The sequence below is a fragment of the Furipterus horrens genome, unplaced genomic scaffold, assembly GCF_987537825.1.
Source record: "Furipterus horrens unplaced genomic scaffold, mFurHor1.1.pri manual_scaffold_4, whole genome shotgun sequence".
Taxonomy (NCBI): domain Eukaryota; kingdom Metazoa; phylum Chordata; class Mammalia; order Chiroptera; family Furipteridae; genus Furipterus; species Furipterus horrens.
This window is the reverse complement of record NW_028327174.1, coordinates 60,062,386-60,090,023: the sequence shown is the minus strand read 5'-3', so window position 1 is coordinate 60,090,023 and position 27,638 is coordinate 60,062,386. Positions and strand designations below refer to the sequence as shown.

The 27,638-nt window shown below is 35.5% G+C and overlaps 1 protein-coding gene across 2 annotated transcripts in view; it reads left to right on the top strand.

Annotated features, from left to right (window-relative positions):
* The window catches only part of TAFA2 (TAFA chemokine like family member 2), a 467,249-nt gene that overhangs the window by 421,411 nt on the left and 18,200 nt on the right, over nucleotides 1-27,638 (top strand). For both annotated transcript variants that reach the window (XM_090275632.1, XM_090275633.1), the window contains 2 exons: nucleotides 107-259; nucleotides 1,338-1,462. In XM_090275632.1, the coding sequence (XP_090131758.1) occupies nucleotides 107-259; nucleotides 1,338-1,462 (278 nt within the window). The remainder of the gene's footprint in view (nucleotides 1-106; nucleotides 260-1,337; nucleotides 1,463-27,638) is intronic.

Below are 27,638 nucleotides of genomic sequence, written 5' to 3'. Positions count from 1 at the left end.
GGTGGGTCCCTTATGGAGCTATATTTAATGCACTTCTAATTAAAAAGCGGGAGGAAACGTCCATTGCTTCTCAATGTTGTCTCATCCTTTGTTTTTGTTTGTACAGCTCACCATGTTAAAACAGGCACTTGCGAGGTGGTGGCCCTCCACAGATGCTGTAATAAGAACAAGATAGAAGAACGGTCGCAAACTGTCAAGTGCTCCTGCTTCCCCGGGCAGGTGGCAGGCACCACGCGAGCAGCTCCATCTTGCGTGGATGGTGAGATTTCTACGTTGCTCATTGCGGTAGTACAGATGGGGACTGTGTAGAACTGGAAACCCACTGTAATGCTGTTGACTGGGGCCACTTCTAAGGGACCACAATTAAATTATGTGGTTGATATGAGGTTATTTGGAAGGCATTTTGAAATCCAAAATCCTTTAGAAGGAGGTCTAAAATTTTATGCAGTTTAGTAACAAAAGGCATTATAATGAGGTTCCAACAAGTCTATGTGCTTCTTTGATACCATGAAATATTGATTTGTCAGCTTAGGATGCATGCACGTCAATTAATTGGGAAAGAAAAGAAGAAAACATAATTAAATAGTATGAATTTCTAAACCCATGGATGATTCTTAAGAATGGAAAAAATAGACACCATACATATGAGAGAATGTTTAGTTGTGAATAGAATTTACATAAAATGCTGATTATAAAGATGTACCAAAAATTTTATTTACTCAAGTATTCCCTTAATTACAATAGGATTAAGACTTTTTGAGCTCTTTAATTGATGCTACCATAAATAATCATTTAAGTGCTCATATTAGCATGGTACATTTTTTGTGATGATGGTTACTGCCTGCATTAAAAAAAAAAAATGCATTAACTCTAATGCCCTCCTGATTTTCAGCTTACTGTGGGAAATATAACATTTATTTTAAAATATTTACTCTTAAGTTGTTCAGGGGCTTATTTTCTTATATGTTTATGTAAATAAGTGCATGAATACTCAGTTTCTTTCAAATATATTAGTTTTCATGAAGCCTATATATTCACATGAAGAATCCTTTAACAATGTGCTTATTGTTTACAATACTGTATTGTACATTTAAAAACTTAAGAGGGTAAATCTCATTTCAGTATTCACACCAAGATGAAGTAAAATTAAAAATTAAACTAATTATTATATTCAGAAAATCTAGATTTAGCCCCTTTGCACAAAAAGGGAGCAGGCCTCAAAACCCAATCTACCCTGGGTGGGAAAAAATTATGACTTTGCTTTCCTTCAAATGTGCACCCAGAGAATTAACAAACCCCAATGGAAAATGCTGAATCAATTTTCCTCTCTCCTGTAGCTTCAATAGTGGAACAGAAATGGTGGTGCCACATGCAGCCATGTCTTGAGGGAGAGGAGTGTAAAGTTCTTCCGGATCGGAAAGGATGGAGCTGTTCCTCTGGGAATAAAGTAAAAACAACGAGGGTAAGTAGACAGCCAGCTTGGAGAGCAAAATGTTTCTGAATTAACAAAGCATGGAGTGTGTGCAGTGACATCTTTAGGGGGTGGTTTTGGAATTAAGAGAGTGTAGTTTTCAATAGTACATTTTTTTCCATTTTCTCCATAGCACATTTTCACTTCATTCAGAATAAGGTCTATAGATTGCTATCAACTGTCATGTTATCTAATAAATGAACACTGCTTTGTCTTTCATAAGATACTGACAGTAATGTGAAACCCCCCAGGGTACATATTAAAATTGCTGGGAAGGCGACCCAATCCCTTATTCTTCTCATGGATAGTAATCTGAACAGATTCTCAAAGTGAAAAGATTTTATTTTATATATGACTTGCTAGAATTTGCCAACTAAGATTCTATCATTTTTAGAAAAGTAATTATTTTGATCTTCCTGATTTATTGATCAATAAATAGTTTTCTAATAGAATATAAATCTTTACATGGGCCTACTTAATTGACGTTGCCATAAATAATTTGTTAAGTGCTCACATTAGCATAGCATATTCCATGGGTCAATATGAAAAGATTACTCTGTAGACGATGTGTTTCAGTTGCAATGACTGACTTCTGGGAAGTGGGAGACAAGTGAAAAATAGCATTATTCTTTAAATTCCTAATTATCTCAGTGGTTATTCTGGACTGGCAGACTTTAAATTCTTTTCTTTGTAGACTCATCTGTTGAAAGTTCTGTCTTGTTTTGCTTTTTGCTCTGAGAGGAAAGCAGACGATTAGAATCGAATAACTGGGGAGTAGAAAAGAATAATTGTATAAGGGGATGTTTTATAAAAACAAGGTAACATAAAACTAGATACTGGTTAATTTTTGATATTTGACAATAGCAATTTTTAAAAAAACTTTCTGGACATACTCAAAAGGATTATTTTATAATCTTATCAAACACAGAAGAAGTCAAGTTTTCCACACCATAAATAACTTTATATTTTGTCAACTTATTTGTGACTCTAACTTGTTGACCAAATGCTGGCACACCATTCCAAAATCACACAGTACATGATCAGCGAATTTATATAGTGGTATTCTTCAGTTAGTTAGCATATAGTATAATCCATATTGACTTATTAAAAACTTCTGGCTATATAAAATTTTCTTATAAGCTATTTATTAGCATGAAAATATGTTTTCCTAGCACTATGAATTCTTAGTCCAAAATAGCACTCATGGAAATTCATTGAAGGTTTGAGATCCTAAAACAATTTAAAAAATAGTTCTCTACAACTAAATTTTTATGTTTTTATTACTTCAGTGCACATGAAAAAGCTAACATTTTTGTATACTTAAAACATATACCATATACAGAACAAAGTGCTTAGTGAGTTAGCTCATTTAATTCTCTTAATATCCCAGGGAAGAAAATAATCTCTTCATTTTACACAGGAGTAAATCAAAACTTCAACTTCCAAGGTCATATAGCTAATTAATGCAGAAGCCAGGGTTCAAACCACACAGTCTCATTCTAGTTCTAATTTCTTCACCTATAATTTATACTAGATAAAATAAGTTATTCTTAATAGTGATACAAGTTTCCTATAGTTCTTTTCATATGAGGCAGACCTTTAAAAACAGCTTTTAACATATTTGATTATGGAAATAAAAAGGTCAAGATGGTGTGATCTAAATTCTCATTGTAAATTGTTTTACAGTGTTGATTCCTTCCCACTTGGGACATATTCTCAATGGTCCAAACTTAAAATTGAGCCTCTGTGTCACAAAATCTTCATAATGTAATAAAACAAGATGGATAAGAGATTGAGAACTCATTAGTTCTTAAAGACCACATTTGTAGTTTGTTCTAGTTATAAGGTGTTATCCCTTGTATAGGGGGTTACACTTCCTTTTTTCCCCCATCTATTTTTGCCCTGGAGAACAGTTATTAATGGAGGCTCTCATTAAAGATACTATAGGGAGGATTTATACAACAGTAGATGTTTGGATTAAATTACTCTTAGCATTCTTCCAGTTCTGAGAGTCTATGATTCTCATTTAAGAAGGAAAAATAATTACATAGAAGAGAAGAAAAGAAAGCATGAAAGGAGGAGCTTCTTAGGTACAATCAAGGTAAATTATTGTCTTTTTTTTCTTTTTTTTACTTCACAAGAAAAAGCTTGCTGATGAAAATGAAGCTACTTAGACATTTTTGACTAAAGGAACGTCATGGCATTCTAAATGCCTAGGCAAAAAGATGTGCTATTATGAATGTTAGTTTAGCTCAGAAAACAATCTGAACCAATCCCCTGAGGTGATGATGAAGCAAAGTTTTTAACAACTACCAGTAAAGATTATGGAGTAGGTAAATGCTGTGATTGCCTCTTCCCACAACTACATCAAAATTACAACTAAATTATAGAACAACCAGCATTGAGAACAGAAGTCCTTTAACTAAGGATATAAAGAAGAAGCCACAGTGAAACACGGAATGGGCAGATGCCACACCCATAGGGTGGCAATTAAGAATCAGGAGGTATATTTCAGCTATGGCGGTACCCCATGAGGAGCAAGGAGTCCTAGTCCCAAACTGGGCTCCCCAGCCTGGGGTATCAAATCAAGGAAGAGGAAATGCCATATCTTCTGGCTATGAAAATAAGCAGGAGTTGCATCTGAGTGAGACTGAGGGCTACTGGAGTCCCAGGCATTGCTCTTGAGGGGCTGCCACATGGTTTCACTTGTGCACACACTTACTCGCTATGGGCTCCAGCACAGAGGTGGCAGCTCGGAAAGTGCCAGCAACATATGGGGAGGACCTGAATTGAATAACTTGAGTGTGAGAGCTGGAGGGGTGTGGTCAGGGCAGCTCCCAACAGGAACGAGAGCGCTAGAAGGTAGCATTGTTTATTCGTTGAGCCCTCCCCCAACCTAGCTGGCAAGCTCTAAATACGAGCTCTCTAGTAACCTGGCTAATACTGTTTGCCCTACCAAGGTGACTCCCTGAGACTCCACCCACCCAACTAACGTTCCTGGCTCAAGCTGCTTCCAGCGGCTTTTCCAAAGGAGCAGCCTGCCTTGGCTCATGCTACAGACTTTCCCGAAAGGTCCACAAACCCCAAGCAAGCAGCAGCCAACCCCAGCATGCCCTATACTTCTTGTTAAGTGGCCCTAAGCCCAGCACAAGTGATGACTGGTCTCAGCCTGCATTGTAACTTGCACTGGGTGGCCCTAAGCCTGGCATAAACTGTGGCCAGTGTTGACTGGACCCAGGGTAACCAATGAAGGATTCCAGGCTTGGCACAAGTGGCAGCCAGTCTTGTTTCACAGCATAGCCTCTCCCAAACATATCAGAAACAGCAACCATCTGCAGGTCATGTGGTAGCTCCCACCAGGTGGCCCCAAGCTGGGAACAATTGGCAGCTGACCTCGGCTTGCACCAGAGCTCCTCCTCAGAAGTAGTAAAACCAATACATCAGGTGGCTAGCTTCAGACCACATGACAGCACCACCCAACCAGCTCCACAAATGACATAGCCAAAGGACAGACTCCTGCTCCATGGGATCAGCCCCTGCACAACAGCTTGTCCACTGAAGTCATTGTTAGCCCACACAACCAGTCAGCAAGATCATCCCACCCACTGAAGTGCCAAAAGCAATCAAGGCTAAACTACAATGGGAAGGGACACACACAGGTGAGCACCTGGCTCAGCTGAATAGGAGAATATGCTAGTGGGTATCAAAGATGACTCTCCCAAGGCTGGGAGATATAACCTACCTGCCTAATCCATAGAAACAAACACAGGATGTCAGCCAAAATGAGGAGACAAAGAAACATGTGCCAAATGAAAGAAAAGAGGACAAAAATCCAGAAGAACTAAATGAAATAGAGACGAGCAATTTCCCAGACAAGAGTACAAAACAATGGTTATAAGGTTGCTTAATGAACTTTGGGTAAGAGCAGATGAACTTAGTAAGAACCTCAACAAAGAGACAGAAGCCATAAAAAGAACCAGTCAAAAATGAGGAATATAATAACTGGAATGAAGAATGCATTAGAGGGAATCAATAGCAGGTTAGATGAAGCATAGACTTGAATCAGTGACAAGGTAGCAGAAAACACCCAATCAAAACAGGAAAAAAAAAAGGATATTTCAAGTTACCTCTGAAACAACATCAAGTGTAACAACATCATAGGGGTACCAGATGGAGAGAGGGAGCCTAAGATTGAAAATTTATTTGAAAAAATAATGACAAGAAATCTCCTTAACCTGGAGAAGGAAATAGATAAATAAGTGCAGGAATTGCAGGAAGTTCCAGAGAAGATGAACCCAAAGATATATTATAATTAAAATGCCAAAGGTTAAAGGCAAAATAGAATCTTAAAAATAGCAAGAAAAAGCAGTTACTTACAAGAGAGCTTCCATTAGACTTTCAGCTAATTTTTCAACAGAGTCATTACAGGCCAGAAGGGATTAGCATGAAATAGTTAAAGTAATTAAAGAAAAGATCTACAACTAAAGTTACTCTACCCAGCAAGACTCTCATTTAGAATCAAAGGAGAGATAGTTTTCCAAAACAAGAAAAAGATAAAGGAGAGCATCACTACTAACCCAGCATTACAAAAAATATTACAAGGACCTCTTTAAGTAAAAAAGATCAGAAATATGAATAAGAAAATATAGGAAAGAAAAAAGTTCTCACTGACAAGGGTGGACACTTAGAAAAAGCAGTGGATCAACCAACTATAAAGATCATGCAAAGCTTAAAAGTCAGGTGTAATTACAGAACTAAGTTAAGGGATATATATAAAAGAAGTAAAACAGTGGCAAAAAGAAACATGAAGGTGAGTAAAAACTGCAGTGATTGTAGAATGTGTTCGAACTTAAGTAACCATCAACTTATATATGAAACATATGGTAACAACAAACCAAAAATCTAAAAGAGATATACAAGAAATAAAGAAAAAGAAATAGAAACATGACACTATACGTCATCAAAGTATAAGAGAACAAGATTATAAGAAACAGAACTACAAATACAATCAGAAAACAATAAAATGGAAATAACTACGTACCTATCAATAATTTCTTTAAATGAAAATGGACTGAATGCTTCAATCAAAAGATGCAGGGCAGTTAAATGGATTTAAAAAATGAGACTTGTACATATGCTGCCTATGAGGGACCCACTTCAGATCGAAAGACACAGACTAAAAGTAAAGGGATGAAAAAGATATTTCATGCAAATGAAAATGAAAGAAAAAGCTGGCTTAGCAATACTTGGACAAAATAGATTTTAAACCAAGGGCTGAAATAAGAGACAACAATCATTTCATATCAAGATTAATCCAACAAGAGGATATAACTCTCATAAACATTTAGATACCCAATGTAGGAGAACCTAAATATATAAAGCAAATATTGACAAACATAAAGGGAGAGATTGATAGTAATATAGTTATAGATCAATAGGTAGATCATCCAGATTGAAAATCAACATGGAAACAATGGCCTTAAATGACATATTAAACTAGATTTACTTAATTGATATGTATAGGACATTTCACCCAAAAGCAGACAAATATATATTATTTTCAAGTGTACATGGAACATTTTCCAGTATAGACCACATGTTAGGCCACAAAACATCTCAATAAAATTCAGAAGATTGAAATAATGTTGAACATCTTCCCCAATCACAGTGGTGTGAAACTAGAAATCAATTACAAGAATAAAACTAAAGAAATACACAAACATATGGAGGCCAAATACTGTTCTACTAAACAAGGAATTGGTTAAGAGCAAAATCAAAGAAGAAATCAAAATGGAAACAAAGTGACCCAAAATCTATGGGACACAGACAAAGCAGTTCCAAGATTGAAATTCATACCAATCCAGGTCTACCTCAAGACACAAAATCATAAATAAACAATCCAAAACTCCTAAAGGAGTTAGAAAAAAAATAGACAAAGCCCAAAGTTTATATAAATAAACAAATGAAGACCGAGCATAAATAAATGAAATAGATCTAAAATAATGATGGAAGAGATCAATGAAACTGAGTGCTGGTTCTTTGAAAAGATAAACAAAAAAGATAAATCTTTAATCGTACTCATCAAAAACAACAACAAAACCAGAAAGGGCCCAAATAAATAGAAATGAAGGGAAGTGATAAGCAATGCCACAGAAATATAAAGGACTATAGGAAAATACTGTGAACAGTTATATGCCAACAAGTTGGACACCTGGAAAAATGGATAAATTCCTAAAGAGCATACAATATTCCAAGAGTGAATCAAGAAGAAACAGAAAAAACCTAAACAAAGTGATAACTGATAATAAAATCTAATCAGAAAAAAAACACCTCCAAACAAACAAAAGACCTGAACCAGATAACTTTACAGACAAAGTTTAACACATTCAAAGAAAGAATTAATGCCTATTTTCTATTCCAAAAAATTGAAAAGAAGGGAAGCCTGCCAAAACTCATTTTATAAGGCCAGCATTACCCTGATGCCAAAACAAGACAAAGACACTACAAAAAAAAGAAATTATAGGCCAATATCCTTGCTGAACATAGATGCAAAGATCCTCAACAAAATAATAGAAAGCTAAATTCAGCAATACATTCAAAGGATCATACACCATGATCAAGTGGGATTTATTCCTGGGATACAAGTTTGGTTCAATAAGTTTAAATCAATTAACATGAAAAGCCACAGAAACAAAATGAAGCATAAAAATCATATTATCATATCGGTAGATGCAGAAAAAGCATTTGACAAAATCCATCATCCATTTAAGATAAAACCTCTCAGCAAATTGGGGATAGAAGGAACATACCTCAACATAATAATGGTTTGTATGTGACAAACGCACTGCTAAAGTCATGCTCAATGGTAAAAAGCTGAAAGCTCTTTTTCTTTATGATCAGAAAGAAGACAAGGATGTCCGCTTACTCCACTTCTATTCAACATAGTATTTGAAGTCCTAGCCTCAACATTCAGACAAGATAAAGAAATTAGTCGTCTGAACTAGAAAGGAAAAAGTAAAACTTATTTGCAGATGACATAATACTACATAAAAGAGAAGCCAATAGATTTCAACAACAAAAAAATTAGAATAAATGAATTCAGCAAATAGAAGGATCAACGTTAATATGCAGAAATTGGTTGCATTTTTATACACCAATAACGAACTATCAGAAATTAAGAAAACAATCCCATTTACAATTACATCAATAAAAACAAAATATGTAGAAATGAACTTAAGCAAGAAAGTACTACCTCACATTAATCAGAATGGCTATCATTAATAAATCAACAAACATAAATTGCTGGTGACAATGTTGAGCAGTGGAAACCCTTCTGTGCTGTTGTTGGTGGGATTGTTAATTGGGTGCATCCACCATGGAAACAGTATTATAATTTCTCAAAAAATTAAAAGTAGGATTACCATATGAGCCAGCAATTCCACTTCTGGATATTTATCTGAAGTAATTAAAAACACTAATTCAAAAAACTGTATGCACCCCTAATTTATTGCAGCATTATCTACAGTAGCCAAGATATGGAAGCAAACTAAGTGTCATGTCCACCAATAGATGTTTGGATAAAGAAGTGTTTTATATATATAAAATGGAATATTACTCACCCAAAAAATGAAAGTTTGCCATTTATGACATGTTAAGTGAAATAAGACAGAGAAAGACAAATACCATAGGATTTCACTTATATGTGGAATCTAGAAAACAAAATAAAGAAACAAAAAATCAGAAACAAAGTCACTAATACAGAGAACAAATTGATGGTTACCAGATGGGACGGGGGGGGGGGGTGTAAGGAATGTGTGGAAAAGGCAAAAGAATTAAGAAGTGCCAATTTCCAGTTTAAAAGACAATTGTAGGGAATATAGCCAATAATACTGTAATAACTATGTCTAGTGTCAGATGAGTACTAGACTTATTGGGGTGATCACTTTATAAATTATATAAATGTCTAATTACTATCTTGTAAATCTGAAATTAATATTGTATGTCAATTATAGATGAATTTTTTAAATTAAAAAATCAGCAAACTTTCCAAGCTTATCAGATTATTATTGCTCTACCATCTCTATGGAAATAGTGTAAAAACTATGGGAAATTTCAATTCTTGAAACTGCTCTTGTACAATTAACTTTGCCCAAAGTGGAAATGTTGGGCAGAGGTAGTTTATGCCATGTCTAAATAGCAGAAGAGAAACTTGATTATTATTTTAACCATTGGTATTGTTTCACACTTGCTGAGGTCCCCATGGCTGTGGTGAGCCAAACAGCCACTGGGGCACTGATCTGGTTGGTCCCCACCACAAATGAGGTTGTCCAGAAGTTAAGCAGGAAGAGGTTACAAAGTAACTAAAAAACTGTTCTCAACCAAAAAGCATTTGCATTTCTTATTCATGATATATTCATTTTGTGAGATTATCACTACAAGCAAAGTGCCCCCCAAATGATTAAAATTTGCAATAATGTACACCCTGCCTTATAATTCCCCATATCCAGTCAGGAGTACTCCAGTAAGTCTAATGTTACAGAAAAGTATTCAGCCAAAACAGCAATGTTTGCTTGGCTTCAGCAGAGATGTGTGGTTCCTTCCAGAACTGACTGCAGGTTTGAGGCAGGGTGAATTCCTCATTCAAGACTAATTTGGAACTCACATTATACTTCCTACTATAAATGTGAATTGTATCCTCCTGTCTCTGTACTGGATTCAGGAAGCTAATTGTTCTGACCCATTTCCTACAAAAGGCAAAGAACATGAATGTTTTGCAATGTGTTCTTCAAAATCCCAGACATTTAAACTGTAGAGAAAGGAGGATGCACATTTGTTTCCCAAACCCTATCTCTCACCTAAAAGGTGGAAACTTAAGACTGTCTGACATTCTTAAGCATCTAATTTATTACTTTGAAGAACTCCTAAGATAAAAAGAAAAGTCACAAACGCCTCTTGATTTCAAATTCACTTTAAAGATAAATAATAAAGAACTTTTCAGAATCATTAATAAAAGGAGAGTCTTTCCAATGTGAAAGAGCACATAATTATATGCTAATTATATAATACTAAAGTTAACAGCAGGGAAAGGTGCTGTAGAGCTTGTAAGATTTGAGGGAAAAAATCTTTGATAACATTGTTGGAATCCTCAGAGAAATAGATTGTGATTAATTTCTTTTAATGTTTTGATATTCTTTCTCTGTGGAACATGTCCTAAAGAATGTCACATTGTGCTTTTAGGATTTATAGCCCCTTTGCCTTTAGTGAGGACTTGAAGCTCCAGTGGTGACTGGAACTTTTATGTCTGATTCTTACCTAAGAAAAAATTCACTTCCTATTATTCAAGATTTTATATTTTCAATAGTAATGCTATTTTTATGAATCATGAATCCTATGTCTATTTACTTTTTCTATGCTTAAAAAGAAATTTTATGGGTAGTTTTTAACTAATTGGAATTCTTTCATCTTTACTCACTTAAAGTGCCTTATGCACATAAGAATTCTGTAAAATTTGAATGTCTCTTCAAATACAAATGGACTTTTAGCACATAACATGATTTTACTTTGTTCTATAATGCAATCAAAATCATAAGATATTAAAAATTTCCTGTGCACATTCTATAATAGGGTGTTGAAATCAAAGCAACAAAAACAAATATGAGCATATTTACATAGCTTTTACAGTGTGCTGTGCACTCTGATAAGTGCATGGTAGGTATTATCTTATTTAATTTCCCAGCCTCAGTAGGCACTAACAAGAGAACAAAGATGCATGGCATGACCCATTCCCCCTGACCCCCACGGAGTATGCCCTTGAGTAAAAGAATGAATAGTGTACAGTTGTGTTGTTCTCTGTTTCATCTTTATGCATTCTGCTGACAATGCACGTTGTAATCACTGATAAATACAAGCCAAGAGTAACATTATTATAATGATAGGGATAGTATAAGCCTTTAGTTAAGCTTCCTAATCTGCAAAAATAAAAATAAAAAGTGAGGATGTTGAGCTAAATTCAATTTCATGTTCTTCTAACCAACATTTATTCTTTGGTTCCACATGCCAAGGATATTTCTAACTTCCTTTCCAGCTAAATTTACATGACACTAAAACTGGGTAATCTCAGAAGATAGATAGGGGTTGGGTTTTCAGTCCTTTCCCTATGAAGGAGAAAAGAAATCTTATCTTTGGATGATTTGCTGATTAAAGCCTAAACCATCTCCTTTCAGACATTGCCCCATTTTATACCAAGAATCAGTGACTGTGTTCTGTTGACAATGTCCAAGGTTGCTATTTCAGGCTCGACGCAAAGGAAGGACATAGACAGGGAAAACTTCATTTCCTCACCTTAAAGTGGTGCAATTTATGTGAATTCTTTAATAATAGAGCTCTTACCTTGCAAATTTAATCATAGACTTAGGATATGGTACTTCTTTCTTGACCAATCTTTCTTAGTAGACACATTTCCCATTCATTTGTCTTCATCTCACCTCAAGTCAGGCCCTCCGTTGCACGCTGGTCAACAAAGAGCATGATGACCTTAGGGCTGTGGTTTTCAAATTATGTTGATGGTACCTATAGTAAGAATACATCTTACATTGCAATCCAGCATACACACAACATACACACACTCATACACCACCCACTAAAATTAAAGTTCTGGTGTTTGGGTACTAGTTCCTTCCTTCCTGTCTCAACCCTATACATTGATTTTATGACCTGCCAATAAATTATAAGATGCAATTTGAAAACCACTACTTTAGGAAGTGGAATTTGATAGCTTCATGTGTCGGCTCCATGGAAACAATAGGCACCACACACTTGCAGATCTACAAACTACAGAACAGACAGTTCTCAAATCAATTTAGCTTTTACATTTTAATTTTAAATATTTTAATTCAATGTTTTGGGGTAAAAATTTTTATAAGATCTTGTGAAATACAGATTTCATGGAAAAGAACACACACACACACACACACACATATATATATATCTATATATATATATATATTTACCATTATTTTTACAAGTACGTGAGTGTTTATGATTGTCAGGCGTTATTCTGGGTTCTGGAGTACAGCATAAAAAAAGAAACAGATGAGAATCTTTGCTCTCATAAGACCTATATTCTGAGAGAGGATATTAGCTTTCTGCTGCTGCAATTTTAGCGACTTAGCACAAATTTAGTGACTTAAAAACTATCTGCTCTGTAGTTCAGACATACAGGCACAGTCAGTTATTTCTCTGCTCTGTGTCACATGCCTGAAATCAAGGAATATGTTTCATCTTTTTTGCAACATGGCTGTTTTTCATTCTGGAAGCTCTGGGGGTGAATGTGCTTCCTGGTTCACTCAGGTTATTGGCAAAATTTGGATCCTGGTGAATGTGGGGATGAGATTTCTAGGCTGCTAGGGGCTGTCCTCTGGGAGATGCTCACCTCCTTCAGAATGCCTGCCTTCCTCCTCCCATTTCCCACTGCTTCTTCACACCAGCTGTGCATGCTGGGTCTTCCTCACACTTTGAGTCTGACATCCCCATTTCCCCCATCTCTGCTCTGCTTTACTCTGCTGCTTGTAAGGGCTCAGGTGACTACATTGGTTCTGTCCAGAAAATCACTGACCTTAAAATAGGGAGATCATTCTATATGAACAACTTTAATTATATGGCAGAGTCCCTTCATAGCAGTGCTTAGATTTAGTGTGTGTTTGAACAGGGGACAGAAATCTTGGGGGTATATCTTTAGAATTCGACCTACTAAACAGGGGGAGACAAAAATAAAATAATTCTATGTCCGATAGTGATAGGTGCCATTGGAAAAGGTAAAGGAGGGAAGGAAAATGGAGACTGCTGAGCAAGGAAATATGCATATTTGATTCAGGGCTTGGAGGAGGTGAAGGGTTGAGCCACAGAGTTGTCTGGAGGACAGGAAAATGGAAGAACAAGTAAAAATTACCGCGATGGGAGATGCCCTGGAAATATCGTGTTCAAGGGATAGCAATGATGCTAGTGTGGCTGGAGAGAACAAAGCAAGTGGTTGAATTTAGGGTTAGAAAGGTAATATGAAGCATATCATGACTAACTTAAATTTTTGCCCTGAACAGATAGAATGAAGAAGTTGCCACTAGATGAAATGGGGAGAACTGTGGGAAGAACATGTTTTATATTTTACATTATTATCCACTAATTCTAGGTTATTTGACTCAATGGGACCTTAAATATGGTATAACTCCTTGAATTTGATATTTATGAAGAAGACTAGTTGGAAATTTTTTACTATAGTAACAAGAAATGCAGACATTGAATGAAATTCCTATTATAAATGACAAAATCTCAAATTACATGGACATTTGGAATAAAAGCAGTTAAGGAATTGTATAACTACTATTACAATAAGTATTTTATAAAGAGATGTGGACAGAAATAAATTAATAAATTGAAGGTATCTGTATCCTCATACGGATATTGAATCCAAATGCAGGTAAGACACCAAGTTAGGGGTCCAGCAAATAGCACAGCAAAAGTAACACTTTAAACCTGGTTTAAATTTAAGAGCTGCTTACTTAATTAACAGTAATTTAATAGAACCAAGACATTCTGCCCTGGAATTTGTTTAGATTTATTGGAAATTCATGCAAAAACTTTAAAATATATATATCATCAGGGCTATATTTCCAAGACTTCGCCTATATTTTTACAATTAATGGACAACATACAAGTACTTTGAGGTTCCTGTAAGATTTAAATGCTTGTATAGTATTTGAACCAGGAGTTTGTTTATCGGTGTTACTCTGAATATTATGCATAATTAATTGTGAATATTCACACATTGTAATGGAATTTAGTCTGGGCACCATAGAATTTCATTAGCAAAAGTGAGGTACATCTTTAGGCTATCGTTTATCTCCTGTGAATTCAGTTCTGAAAACAATATCCCTCTTGTGTGAGATCTGAGGGCTAAAATTCTGTCAGGAATTTATTCATAGCATTGAAGAACTTCATACTTGTTCAGAGGTAAGTGTTCCTGGGAGAGGCAGCATTACCTTTGTTTGTTTGTTTGTTATTTGGAAAGCCTTAATCAAAGAGCAACAGTATGTTGTTGGACTTGAAGACAGGAAGTTCAAGGAACCCTAGCTAGTGGGGCTTCTATGCCTCTTACTTCTGTAATGGCAGACAGCCCTCCTCTTAACAAGTAAAGGTAATCACCCCTATATACATTCCCCACGTCTCTGGCTCATTTCCTTCTCTACTCTTCACACATTTTCTGTGGAATTTAAGTCTCTTAATCAATGATTTTGAATCCAATTTTATTTTCTTTCTTTGGAGAGCAAGGTGAAGGTACAGCTGAGAAATAAAAAAATAATTTTCCCACAAGCTCAATTCTAAATGCTTTGTGATTTGTGCTGAGATTGTGGAGGGAACAGAGCTGTGGTCTAATTCCCACCTGTCTCTGGGATGAGAGTATGCGGGGTAATCCACCTCTGAACATGAACACTAAGGAGCTGGTTGTGCAGTGTGCCTGATTCAAAAGCAGAGCTGAGCTTCACTCTATAATGATCAGACCATAGCCTGGGTACCCAGCAAATTTCTGGACACCAGCTCTGAGTGGGCTAGAAATAGGTGGCTTATGTAAAGGACTTTGTGGATATTTACCTGAGAGAATAGAAGCACTAGGAGCAATATGGTTTCAATTACTTGGAGATATATCATGAGAAAGAAAAAATTAGATTTGTTCTAATTTTTTGTTCTGTTGGCAGTAAGGAATACAGTTAAGGCCAAAATTTACATCTCTCTTGTCAGCTCTAGATGCTCTTAAATGGACTGCCTTGGGAAATAATAAGTTTCTTATTTCTGGAAGTCATCAATTTGTGACTTAAAGGATGTGCAGAAATTCAGAGCTGACTAGTGCACTTTACCATGCGCACTGCCCCACAAAATACCAGCTTATGCAAAGGCATGGAAGTGTAGGAGATCGTGACTTATTCATGGGGTAGCTTCATGTATGTGAGGGGAACTGGGGTGATGAGGAATTCCTGGGAAGGGAGTCATGGTCGGCTGAGTTTATATCATGATGGCCCTTTATCATTTTATTTTATTTTATTTATTTATTGTTTTTTTCTATTACGGTTGTCCCACTTTTTCCTTCCATTGCTACCCCCTTCTCCCACAGTCCATCCCCACCCCATTACCCTGTTGTCCATGTCCGTGGGTCATTTATGCTAGTTCCTTGATGAGACCCTTCTCCTTTATTCTGCTCTTCTCCCCTTCCGCCACCCCCCCCCCCCCCGTCACTGTCACTCTGCTCCTTGTTTACATGCCTCTGGTTCTATTTTGCTCATTTGTTTGTATTGTTAATTAGTATCCTGTGTTAGGTGATATCATATGGTATTTGTCTCTCACTTCCTGGCTTATTTCACTAAGCATAATACTCTCCAGTTTCATCCATGTTGTCGCAAGAGGTAGCAGTTCCTTTTTTCTTTCTGCTTCATAGTATTACATTGTGCAAATGTACCACAGTTTTTTAATCCACTCATCTACAGATGGGCACTTAGGCTGTTTCCAGCACTTTACTATTGTAAACAGTGCTGCTATGAACATAGGGGTGCATAGGTTCTTCTGAATTGGTGTTTCAGGATTCTTCAGGTATAATCCTAGCAATGGAATTGCTGGATCAAGAGGCAGCTCCATTTTCAGTTTTCTGAGAAAATTCCATACTGTTTTCCATAGTGGCTGCACCAGTCTGCATTCCCACCAGCACTGCACTAGGGTTCCCTTTTCTCTACATCCTTGCCAACACATGTTGTTTGTTGATTTGTTGATGATGGCCATTCTGACTGGTGTGAGGTGGTATTTCATTGTGGTTTTTATTTGCATCTCTGGTGGCTAGTGATGTTGAGCTTTCTTTCATATACCTTTGGAACCTCTGTATGTCCTCTTTGATAAGGTGTTTGTTCAGGTCCTTTGCCCATTTTTTAATTGGATTGTCTGTCTTGGTGTTGAGTCTTATAAGTTCTTTACATATTTTGGAGATCAAACCCTTATCTGAGGTATCATTGGCAAGTATGTTTTCCCATATGGTTGGTTCCCTTTACATCTTGCTGATGTTTTCTTTTGCTGAGCAGAAACCCTTTAGTTTGATGTAGTCCCGTTTATTTTTTCCTTTATTTCCCTTGCCTTAGGAGAAATATTGGTGAATATATTGCTACGTGGGATATCTGAGATTTTTCTGCCTATGTTTTCCTCTATGATTTTTATGGTATCATGACTTACATTTAAGTCTTTGATCCATCCTGAGTTTATTCTGTTGTATGATATAGGTTGGTGGTCTAGTTTCATTTTTTTGCATGTCCCCTGTCCAGTTCTCCCATCACCGTTTGTTGAAGAGGCTCTTTTCACTCCATTTTATGTTCCTTACCCCTTTGTCAAATATTAGTTGTCCATATAGACCTAGGTTTCTTTCTGGGCTCACTATTCTGTTCCGTTGATCTATGTGTCTGTTCTTATGCCAGTACCAGACTGTTTTGATTACAGTGGTCTTGTATTATAGTTTGATAGCCATTATTGTGATTCCTTCTACTGTGTTCTTTTCCTTCAAGATTACTGCGGCTATTCGGGGTCTTTTTTGGTTCCATGATGGCCCTTTAAATGCCAGCCTAAAAGATTTTGATGTTATTCTGTACCCAATGGTAAACCATTGAAGAATCTTTATTTGGAGAGAAGAAGGGTCTGATTTACACTTTAGAAAGTACATTTGTATATAATATGTCAATTTCAGGGAATTAAAGGAGTTATAAAATAATGGGCCTGAACTCAGATAGGAAAGTGGTATAGTGGGGGTATGGAGGGCTAGGAAGTAGAACAGGGCTTGGTAATTAAATATCAAAAGTGAGTAAAAGGACCTATTTGGTGATGTTAATTGAAGAAGATATGAGGAGGCTGATATGAAGTAGATAGTTTGAGATATAGCCCTAGAGATTAAGATAGAAGTCTGAGGATTGTTATCCCCTAGAGGGTGTTGAAATAATTAAGAAGGCTGCCTCAGAAAGAATGTGTTGAAAGGGAGCATCAAAGACACTTTAGCAGCTGCTGTTGCAGAAGGTGACTACTAAGGAACATGCAGTGTGACAGAATGACAGGAAAGCTGAGAGAGATCAGAGTCTGAGAGAACACAAAAAGAGGGAGTTCCAGAGAGCTAGGGATTGATTGATACAAAAATATGGAAGCTACAAACAGGTTAAGTGGACTATAAGTCTCTTTCTGAGCAGGATATTTACAAGAAATAGTGAAAGTTCATGATCAGTTAACTGAATGTTATTTATTCTGCCATATTCTTAAAACATGCCTCCTGGTTGGATGGTGTCATTGGTAACACACTGTGAAGATAGGAGAACATGCATCTATTTAATATAGAATGCAGTGTCAGAAACATTTTAAAAATAAGGATAAATACAAAAACAAATTCTGTTCAGAGGAAGCTTGTCTGTTTATTTGTTCATTTCTCTATAAAGATAATTTTAATGTCTGCTATGTGATTATATACCTGATATTGTGGTAGACTTTGAAGATTCAAATTTTGAAAAATCACGACACTTTGTTTCTAGGAGTTCACATTCAAGTGGCTAGAAAGTCAGTAAATCATCCTCATGTACAGAAGTGGTAGCACAGAGGTCTGCACAGGTGCCCTGAGGTTAACATTGTATGTCCCTTAACCACCCTAAAACTCATGGATAACAGACTTTGATGCTATTCAAAGGCAATTTATTTAATACTTTTTCTCCTTAGTATATAGTGACAATCAAAATATTATGTTTTGTGATGTCAAGATTAAACTCTTTTTCCACATTGGTGTCTGATATTGTACTACCAGAAGAAAACAACCAACCAATAAAATGCTTTCTCAGCTAGACTGCTTTTCTAATGATGAACTAACTATTCATACAAAAAAGTGCAACACTGAATCAATACTTTTGGATTTGACTTTAAAAACATTTAACATTTTTCTTTCAGTTATAACATATGTGAGAAAAGACAGGAGAGAAGAGGGGAGGAATTTTGTGTATGGGGTCACAGTAATAACCCTCTATTTAAAATAATTTAAGATTACCATCAATAAATGAGAATCTTGGAACCTTATAACATTGCATATATTTATTAATGTTTGAAGTTAATAAGAACACTTTAAAAATATTTAAGTAGTGAGTACTACTTAGACCGAAATCAGCCTTCCAGCTGAAATGTGATCTAAGATATAAAGCTTAAATTGACAAATTAAAAAAAAGAAATGTAAAATCTTTATAGTTTATACTAAGCCAGGATATTCTGTTAAACATTTATTAAAATATTTAATATTGAAGTTACTAAAGATGAGAGTTATTTAGATGCTGAATATGCCTATAACTCCTGTGGTTCAGCATTATTGTGTTTGATGCCTATTAAGTATAGCAATGTTGGCTTCCATGATTCACGGTGGGATCAGTTTAAAGTCAATAAAGGGCTGTTTTCTTGAGGTTCTACTTACTCTTAGCTATTTACTTGTATCTTTTATTGCTTATTCTCTGCTGGTGGCAAACATATTTTACCTTTACCTTGACTCCTATTCTCTTTCTCGTACTGTTAAAAGTAGGAGTAAGAAATAGAGCCACAGATGAGGTTATGCTATGGAGGGCAGTGCAAATTCATTTTCAAAGAACGTCTGCAAATAATTGAATGGAAACTCTGTTTTGCAACTTCAAAATACCCTATCCTTGAAAGGGCTGTTTGAGTAATTGTGGGGAGAGTTGATTTGGTCAGCCTCTTTTCCAGGATTCGATACTGAGATGCTTTTATTCATTCTTGAGATGCTTTTATTCTGTCTTGAAAGAAATAAAATTCAATATTCTCAACAGACACTTTGGCTGACAGTCAGAAAAATTTAAACAGGTATCATGATTAGAAATCTCAACCTCCAACTTCAATTACAGCATATGATTGATTTGTGAGATTACTAAAGTCCAGTGTCTGGCCAGACAGTCAACCATTGTTTGAGATTAAATTTCACAAATAAAACCAACTTGTTGAGAACACCTCTGCATATATAATCAAGATGTGCACTATCTGCTTCCACATTATAACTTTAAGGATTTCTTATACCAGCTATAAGGATTTTCCCATGTGAATAAAGTTTATGATAAAAGCTGTCCAAAGTAACTTTTGACAAATTTACATCTCACCTATATAATGGTCTAAGGAACGAGGCCCTATTCAGTGAAGTTGTATCACATACTATATGAAACCAAAGGTAAAGGTAAGCATTCATAACATGAAAGGGAAGTGTTCATACCAGTGGACTAAAATAATCTAGGGTAGAAGTATTTTCAGTGGTACTAGTAACCTCTCACTAAAGATAGGAGTATTTCTGGTAGTACCAGTAACCTCTCACTAGGGATTAGCCTTTCTGAGGTTACTGAAATTACGGAGAAATGAAGAAGTTGTCAGGATGGATCAGGTAATTTCTAATTCTCCATTTCACCCAGCATGGCCACTAATGATTTCTGTGCAATGATGTGAAGTCTACTCAATTTGTCAACATCTCACAAGGCCTTATCAATCTAATATCCTTCCATTTCTTCTGCATTGTGGTTCTCTCAGCTTCATCCCACAAATGACATCAATTCCGTCTCATGATGAATGCTTACATAGTATGCTCAGATCTTCCAGAGTACTGGATGAATTCTGCTAAGAGGATAAAATATTAGTGATGCCACCACCTTGTGCTTATATATATTTAAGTGTATGTCACTCAGATTGAGTCTTGCTGATAATTTATGGACATATCTTTTGGTTTGGAATAGGCATACTTGATTCTCTGGGACAGGTCCCTTCTTTTCTCTTTTTCTCTCGCACAAAATGGGAATTCCATAAACAATCATAAAGATGAATTCCTGTTTGAAATGCATACATAAACTACCTTTTTATAGGTTTTACAAGAGAAATAGCCACAATGAGAATGTGTCTCTTTCAAGCTCTACCAAGAAGTATGTGTATTGTAGCTGTTGCTCAATCATCAAATAACCTTGTTTATTCATGGACAATATAATATAGGGATTGAATGTTTAGAAAGTCAGAGCAAAGTATTACTTGATGTGATGTGTCAACCTGGCTGGGCCACATGTCTGAATACTTGGTCAAACAATACCCTGGATGTTTCTGTGAAGGTTTTTTTTTTTTTTTTTTTTTTTTTTTTAATGATAGTTACATTTAAATCTGTGGACCCTGCATAAATCAGATTGTCCTCCATAACCTGGGTGGGTTTCATCCTGTCAGTTGAAGGTCCAATCCTATTGCTGCTATTTCTCTGAAGAACCCAGACAAATATACATGGATATTTTAATATTTTTAACAGTAGCCAAAACTAGATAGAAGTTTAAGATAGCAATAGTAATAATTTTGATAATACCAACAGCTAAGTTTTGCTTAATGACAACTTTTACCAGGTGCTGTGCTATATGATCTAAACAGATATTGCTAAGAGTTACTATAACTGGCATCTTAAGTCTTCTTATTCTTTAGTACAGATAAGAAAAAGAGGCTCAAAGAGTGTAACATTCCCAAATCCATATAATTAGTAGGTGGCAGAGGTCTAACACAGATCTTTCTGATTCCGAAGTTTATACTCTGTGCAATTAAATATATTTTTTCTTAAGAAGTGTAGAAACTCTAAGTGCCATGTAAACTTTACAATGTAAATATATCTTCTCCAATATTTTCTTGGAAAGTTTAAACTAATATGGACATGACCAGCATGTGTTCTTCAAATGTAATGACTACATAGTTATTATTCTTAGAAGTAGAATGTTCAAAACTGTGTGGGTATATGTGTATAATGTTCCATTTACAATTAAAAAGGTCAAAAAACTCAATCCACCAAAAGAAGCCAAGGCATTTCTATAGTTAAAGGCCAGATAAAAGACTGGTAGAAGAGGGAGGGTCGAAGATGGTAACACAGGAAAACTCTGAACTCACCTTCTTCCATAGACACACTGAATATATACTAACATATAAGGTAATTGCACTTGAAGAACAACTGAGAGCTAATTGAACAGCTTCTGCACAACAAGTAAGAGACAAACCACATAGAAAAGGGTAGAAGAAATGGAGATGAGGTAACCGTAGGAACCCCACCCCAACAGGACTGGCCTGCAGTACGGAGGGGAAGAGAGGGATACCACTGAGAGGCTTGCATGGGTAGACTTGCCTGCTCTGGGGCACAGTGATAAAACAACAATTTAAAAGGACCCTAAAATTACCAAGCTTTGGACAGTGCTTTGAAATTAGAAATAAAGTTCAAAAAGCAAGTAAAGAAGCTCACTAATATGTGAAGCTTAAACAACATACTACTAAAAATGATTGGGTCAAAGTAGAAATAAAGGGTGAGATCAAAAGATATATAGAGACAAATGAGAATGACAATACATTTCAAAATCTTCTGGGATGCAGCAAAAGCTGTAATAAGAGGGAAGTTTATATCATTATAGGCCTATCTCAAAAAAAAAATAAAAAATCCCAGCTCAACAAACTAACATTATACATTAAAGAATTAGAAAAAGTAGAACAAAAGCAACCCAAAGTCAGCAGAAGAAAGAAAATAATCAAAATTAGAGCCAAATAGAATGAAATAGCGAAAAGACTATACAAAAAATTAATACAACAAAGAGCTGGTTCTTTGAAAAGATTAATAAAATTGACAAAACCCTGGCTAGACTCACTTAAGAAAAAAGATAAAAGACTAATATTAACAAAATCAGAAATGAAAGAGAAGTTACCACAGACATCACAGATATACAAAGGATCATACTGGAGTACTATAAAGATTATATGCCACCAAATTCAATGACCTTGAAGAAATGGATAAATTCCTAAATATATAGAAGGTCCAAAGGTATCCAGCCATGTAATATGAAAAATAGAGACTTGTTGAAGGAAATGCAACATACAAGAAACATACAAAGGACAATGACACCTCAGTTCCCTTCAAAGTAGGCACCTTGGGACCTCACAGAGGTCTCCCAATTACCATCAGCTACCCTGTCGTAGTTTCCTGAATCTCATAAATGGTCTGAAATCTCTTCCCTTTTAAAGGTGATTTTAGTTTTGGGGAAAGCCAGATGTTGCAGGGTGCCAAATATGGGCTGTAGTCACCTGGGTGGTTTATGTTTCACAAAAAGTCTACATGAGATATGATGCATGAGCATGTCTGTTGTTCTGATGAAGCTGCCAATCACCAGTTGCCCATAGCTGTGGCTTTCTGAGTCATTCAAATAGTTTCCATGGAGGAATATTCAAGCTTAATGCAAAATTGGGTGCAGATTCATTGCTCTACGCACTCAGTCACTTTGAATGTGACGGCCACACAATACACATACTCACTTAATGATGTCTACCACTCCCACTGACTAGTACAGTGAAGTCATCATTGTTCATGCATGGACATTCCAGTCCACTCTCCTTGGCTGCCAGGTTACATCAATGCCGCGCAAACCATTCTTATTAACAATAATAAACAGAGAGACCTTGTATGTGTAAATTTGGAGATTTTAAAAATTCTGTATGTTGTACCTCTAAAAGGACATGTTATAATCAAGTCATATCTGGTTCATTAATTTTTAAAGTATTTATTAAACATGTATTCAATGCTGGTCACTGTGTCAGGAACTGGATATCCACAGATAAATACAGTCGCAAATCTTTATGTTGAATGGAGATACTGCTTCAGATTACACATTTTTCTTATAACATCTACAGTAGAAGTTCTGACATAAGTTTTATGATCTACCTTTTCAGGATACATATCTTGTTTTATCTATGAGATACCAGGTTAGTTTAGAAAGGGCTGTCTTTTAAGATGATATGTGAAGCATGCAAGTAGTTAGAAAACTTGTCTTCCTAAACCATCTATGCCTGCAGGATAGATTTTTACAAGGAAAAAAAAAACCTGTTATTACACCAAAGAAAATAATCTCATTCTTTAGTCATACCACATGCAACCGAGTTAAGAACTGCAGTTACACTTACACACACACACACACACTCTCTCTCTCTCTTCAAGCCCTGTGCCTATCTATTTAGCCCAATATGTAAGCAAGGAATTCTTTTTCCTTGGAATGGGAATGATAATTTATTATATGTTCAATTTAACAGGACGTTTTCAATGAAAAAAAAAAAACCTAATTTACTGATGACTCCAAGAGCTCTGTTAGCTTTGTCTTAATCACTCTCAATAGGTACATTACCAGAAGCATTTATTCACCCATCCACCCATCCATCCATCCATCCATCCATCCACCCACCCAAGCACCCACTCATACATTATTACAATGGGTCCCATTTCCCTCAATGAAAAATGGCTGCTATGTTCTGTTAAGAATATCTTTAAGGATGGTGAAATAATTAAGAAGTCAGTCTCTGGAGTCAAATTATTTGGGTTCACATCCCAACTGAGCCACATATTAGCCGGTAGCCTCAGCAAATCACTTTGGATCTATGCTTCTCAGTTTGCACATGTGTGAGAATGGTACAATAGTATATCTACCACACAGTTTTCTTATATGAATTAAATGAGTTAATATTTGTAAAGTACTTAATGGTTTCTAGCCAAATATAAAGGGTATATGTGCTTGTTAAGTAGAGTACATAAATCAACAAGTTTTTGAAAAGGCTCATAAAATGGGCCAGCTTTCTCAGAATTCAAGCATGAGCATTATTATTCCATGGTAGTCAGTCTGTTTAAAGAAACACTAAAGAGAGATATCACAAGACTTCCTTTATTACCACCATTCATATTTAAATGAGGGCTATATAGAGAAAGCACAGGTACTTTGAAGGTTGGTCTGTCTATATATGGTCCCTTTTGGATTAGCTACAAAAATGCATCCTAGAGAGAAACCATACAGGTGAAATAAATGGATTCCACCTGTAATGGTCACAGGATCTAGGTCATTCCAGTCACCTACCACACACAGATGGGCCAGATAGAAACTGCTATATTAATCCTTTGCAAAGACATTTTTCCCAGATATATCCTGCAGGAGCAGAAATTGTTTCTCCTTTATAGCCACCTGACATTGGCTTTTTAGCAACATCTCTGGAGGACTTATCAGAGCTGCAAAGTGAAGGAGGCAATTTTTTTCTGACCATTGCAGTTGCTGATATTTACTCAATTTGTATTTTTATATTCACTGGTACAATTCAAAGACATCCTCACAAACAAGTATCCCTTTATGATTAAAATATTTTGGCAACTTTAGAGGGAGGAGTGTTATGTCTGGGCTTATACTACGTTTGTGGGAATTTTTTTGAAGTTTTCTGTATTTGTTTGCCTGTAGCAATTTAAGATGAGGTTAGCTTGGTGTAGTTGGTGCAGCATTAAAGGACTATTTTATTGAATGCTAAGCTACCCTTGCCCATTTGCTATTACTAATACAATGTTAATGTTGTTACTAAATCACAAAAACACCATGCTGAAAGTGTTTATAGATATTATGCAATTAGTAGAGGCCAATAATTCTTATTTATGGAGTAACAAATAAAACCTAAGTGATTTTTTAACCTCAGTACATTTCAAACAAAATGTATTATAAGTTTTTTGCTTATAGGAGATTAAAAATATGTGTTAGACCTTATGTGCATAATATACTATCTTTATAATTTATCATGACTCTAATAAAACCCTTGAAAATAAAGCAGACTTTGCACAAAGAATGCATAGCTTTGGAAAGGGCGATCATAGTATCAAAGAGCAGAAATACATTCATAATTAATGCCTCACATAATTATAGTTAATATTTTATATTAACAATGGAATAATGAGAATAATCTTGGGCATAAACATAGTTTTAAAAGTTTTTATTTCAAAGTACTGTTTGAAAGTGTTTGAGAATTACGATTTATAGTATTCTCACTACACACATTATTGCATTTAACTTACACAGTAATGTGATGAGATAGGGATTATTATATAAGAAGGAAAGATTTTTTTGGTAATGAAATAACAAGGCCACACAGTTAAAAAATAGCCAAATCAGGATAAACCCTTGGCTGGCTGAATATCTCAACCACCTGCTCTTAACCCTTTCTTATAGTTATTGCCTGCCTGATTCTCTGAACATTTTAACTTCATCATTTTCTTTATTATCATCATCAGTAGATGAATATTGAGTATATATAGAATATATTACCTCTTGTCCAACTTTTAATTATTTGTGGTAAAAATAATTAGGGGAAACAAAGTCACAGGTAAGTTTTATATTTTAAATTTTAGGCACAATTGAAAAAATTGCATAATAGAATTTTTCATTATAAATGACAAAATAATCCAGAAAAATGAACCTTATACTTGAGATTATTAGTGTTTCAAAATAGGTCTAGATTTTATAAGAAGCCTATTTGACCTGTTTGCTATAACAAATCTTTGATCTCAAAGTAACAGTGTGTGCCATGGCTTTAATTTGATTCTCAGAGTTCATGACTTTGGATTACAACACTGATTAATAGTATAGTCAGTCTTTCACATTATGACATCCATGTTTTATCTGTATGATGGAAAAGTTGAAGAAGTTACTACAGTGCTCTACCTAGGAACCTTTCCTTAATGCCAACCTTAAAAACATATTAGCAACTTGATTGGACTTGATGAGTTTCAGAAATATTTTATGCTTCAAGGAATGCTCATTTTTGCCTATTGCAATAGTTGAGATTCTTGTATTAGAGAGGTATTCATTTATAGCTTTCAGATTTCAACATTCATGAATTATTTACTAAAATTTAAATTTCCACAATAAAAGTAACTACTTTCTGTGGGCAATGATATAATTTATTGTCCATACTAGGACATTATTTCCAGGATAAACCCAACAGGAAGTCAGAATAAATCATGTAAATCAGGATTTTTCTAGGCAAACTGGATAATATAGTCACTCCAAGTATAAGTAACTGCTAATTAATATCTATTTTAGTCATTAAATACAGAGGCACTATGAAAGTAGAATATTAGATAAATTTCAAATATTACGTAAATTTGGTGAATGACTAATCAACACCCAAGTTCATTAGTAAAACTGAACCCACATAACTTGACTTTCACTTTTGGTAATGGGTATTTAATAATATCATCAAAGTAATCCCTCTTCCACCCCTCTCTCTAAAGGAGGCTGGAGAGTTTAACAAAATATAAGATAGCATACTTGGAGGCATTGAAAAGTCAACAAGAAAGTGAAGAGTTACTGCTCCAGAATCTATGGGAGATTGAAGGTTAAGAGGCATTAGTTCAGTTTGGGAGTCCCTTAACCCATGGAGGCACTTATCAATGTTAGAGGGAGCACAAAAGAAGAATGTAAAAAGGAATCTAGAACAAGTGGAATAAAATGTTCTTGGTAGGTTCTAACCCAAATTTGTAACTGATTATATCAAGGGCAAGTGGCCTAAATGATCCAATTAAGAGGCATATACAAAGATCTGGATCACAAAATCAAAACACAGGTATATACTATTGAATATGTTATTTAGTATAGGTATACCTAAACTATAAGAATAAAGAAAAGCTGACCTATAATATAATGGAAAAGATACACTATGCAAACACCAACCTAAAGAAACCTGATATGAAAATATTAACACTAAAGAAGAAGTGTAGCAAAAATTCTTGCTAAGGAGGAACATTTCCTAATGATAAATGTTTACTTCCTCAGGAAGAAACCACATGATACGTGACTTTCTGATGGTCTCTCTATGGTTAGCATTGTCATAAGAACTTAACACATATTAGTTCACTTGATGCTCACAACCACTCCATGAAATAGGCTTGATTATCTTCATTTTACACATGAGAGGATTGAGAGATGAAGAGGTTGCCCAAAATTACATAGCTAATTAAAACTGGATCTAACATTAAACCCAGGCAGTCTAGGCTCCAAGTTATGTGAATAAATATTTGAGTTGGAAAAGCCGAAATGGACCGAATAATTTTTGGCTTCCCCTCTGCACACATTTCAAACCAGATTGCCATGGAATGGGTAGTGCCTAAGATATTCTCTGCTTCAGATATTAGTTTAGATTCTTTTGTATCTCTTCTGTCAGAACCCCCTAAAAATGGCGATATGGTGTTTTTTCTCATGGCTGAACTCACATTCCTCTTGAACTGCAT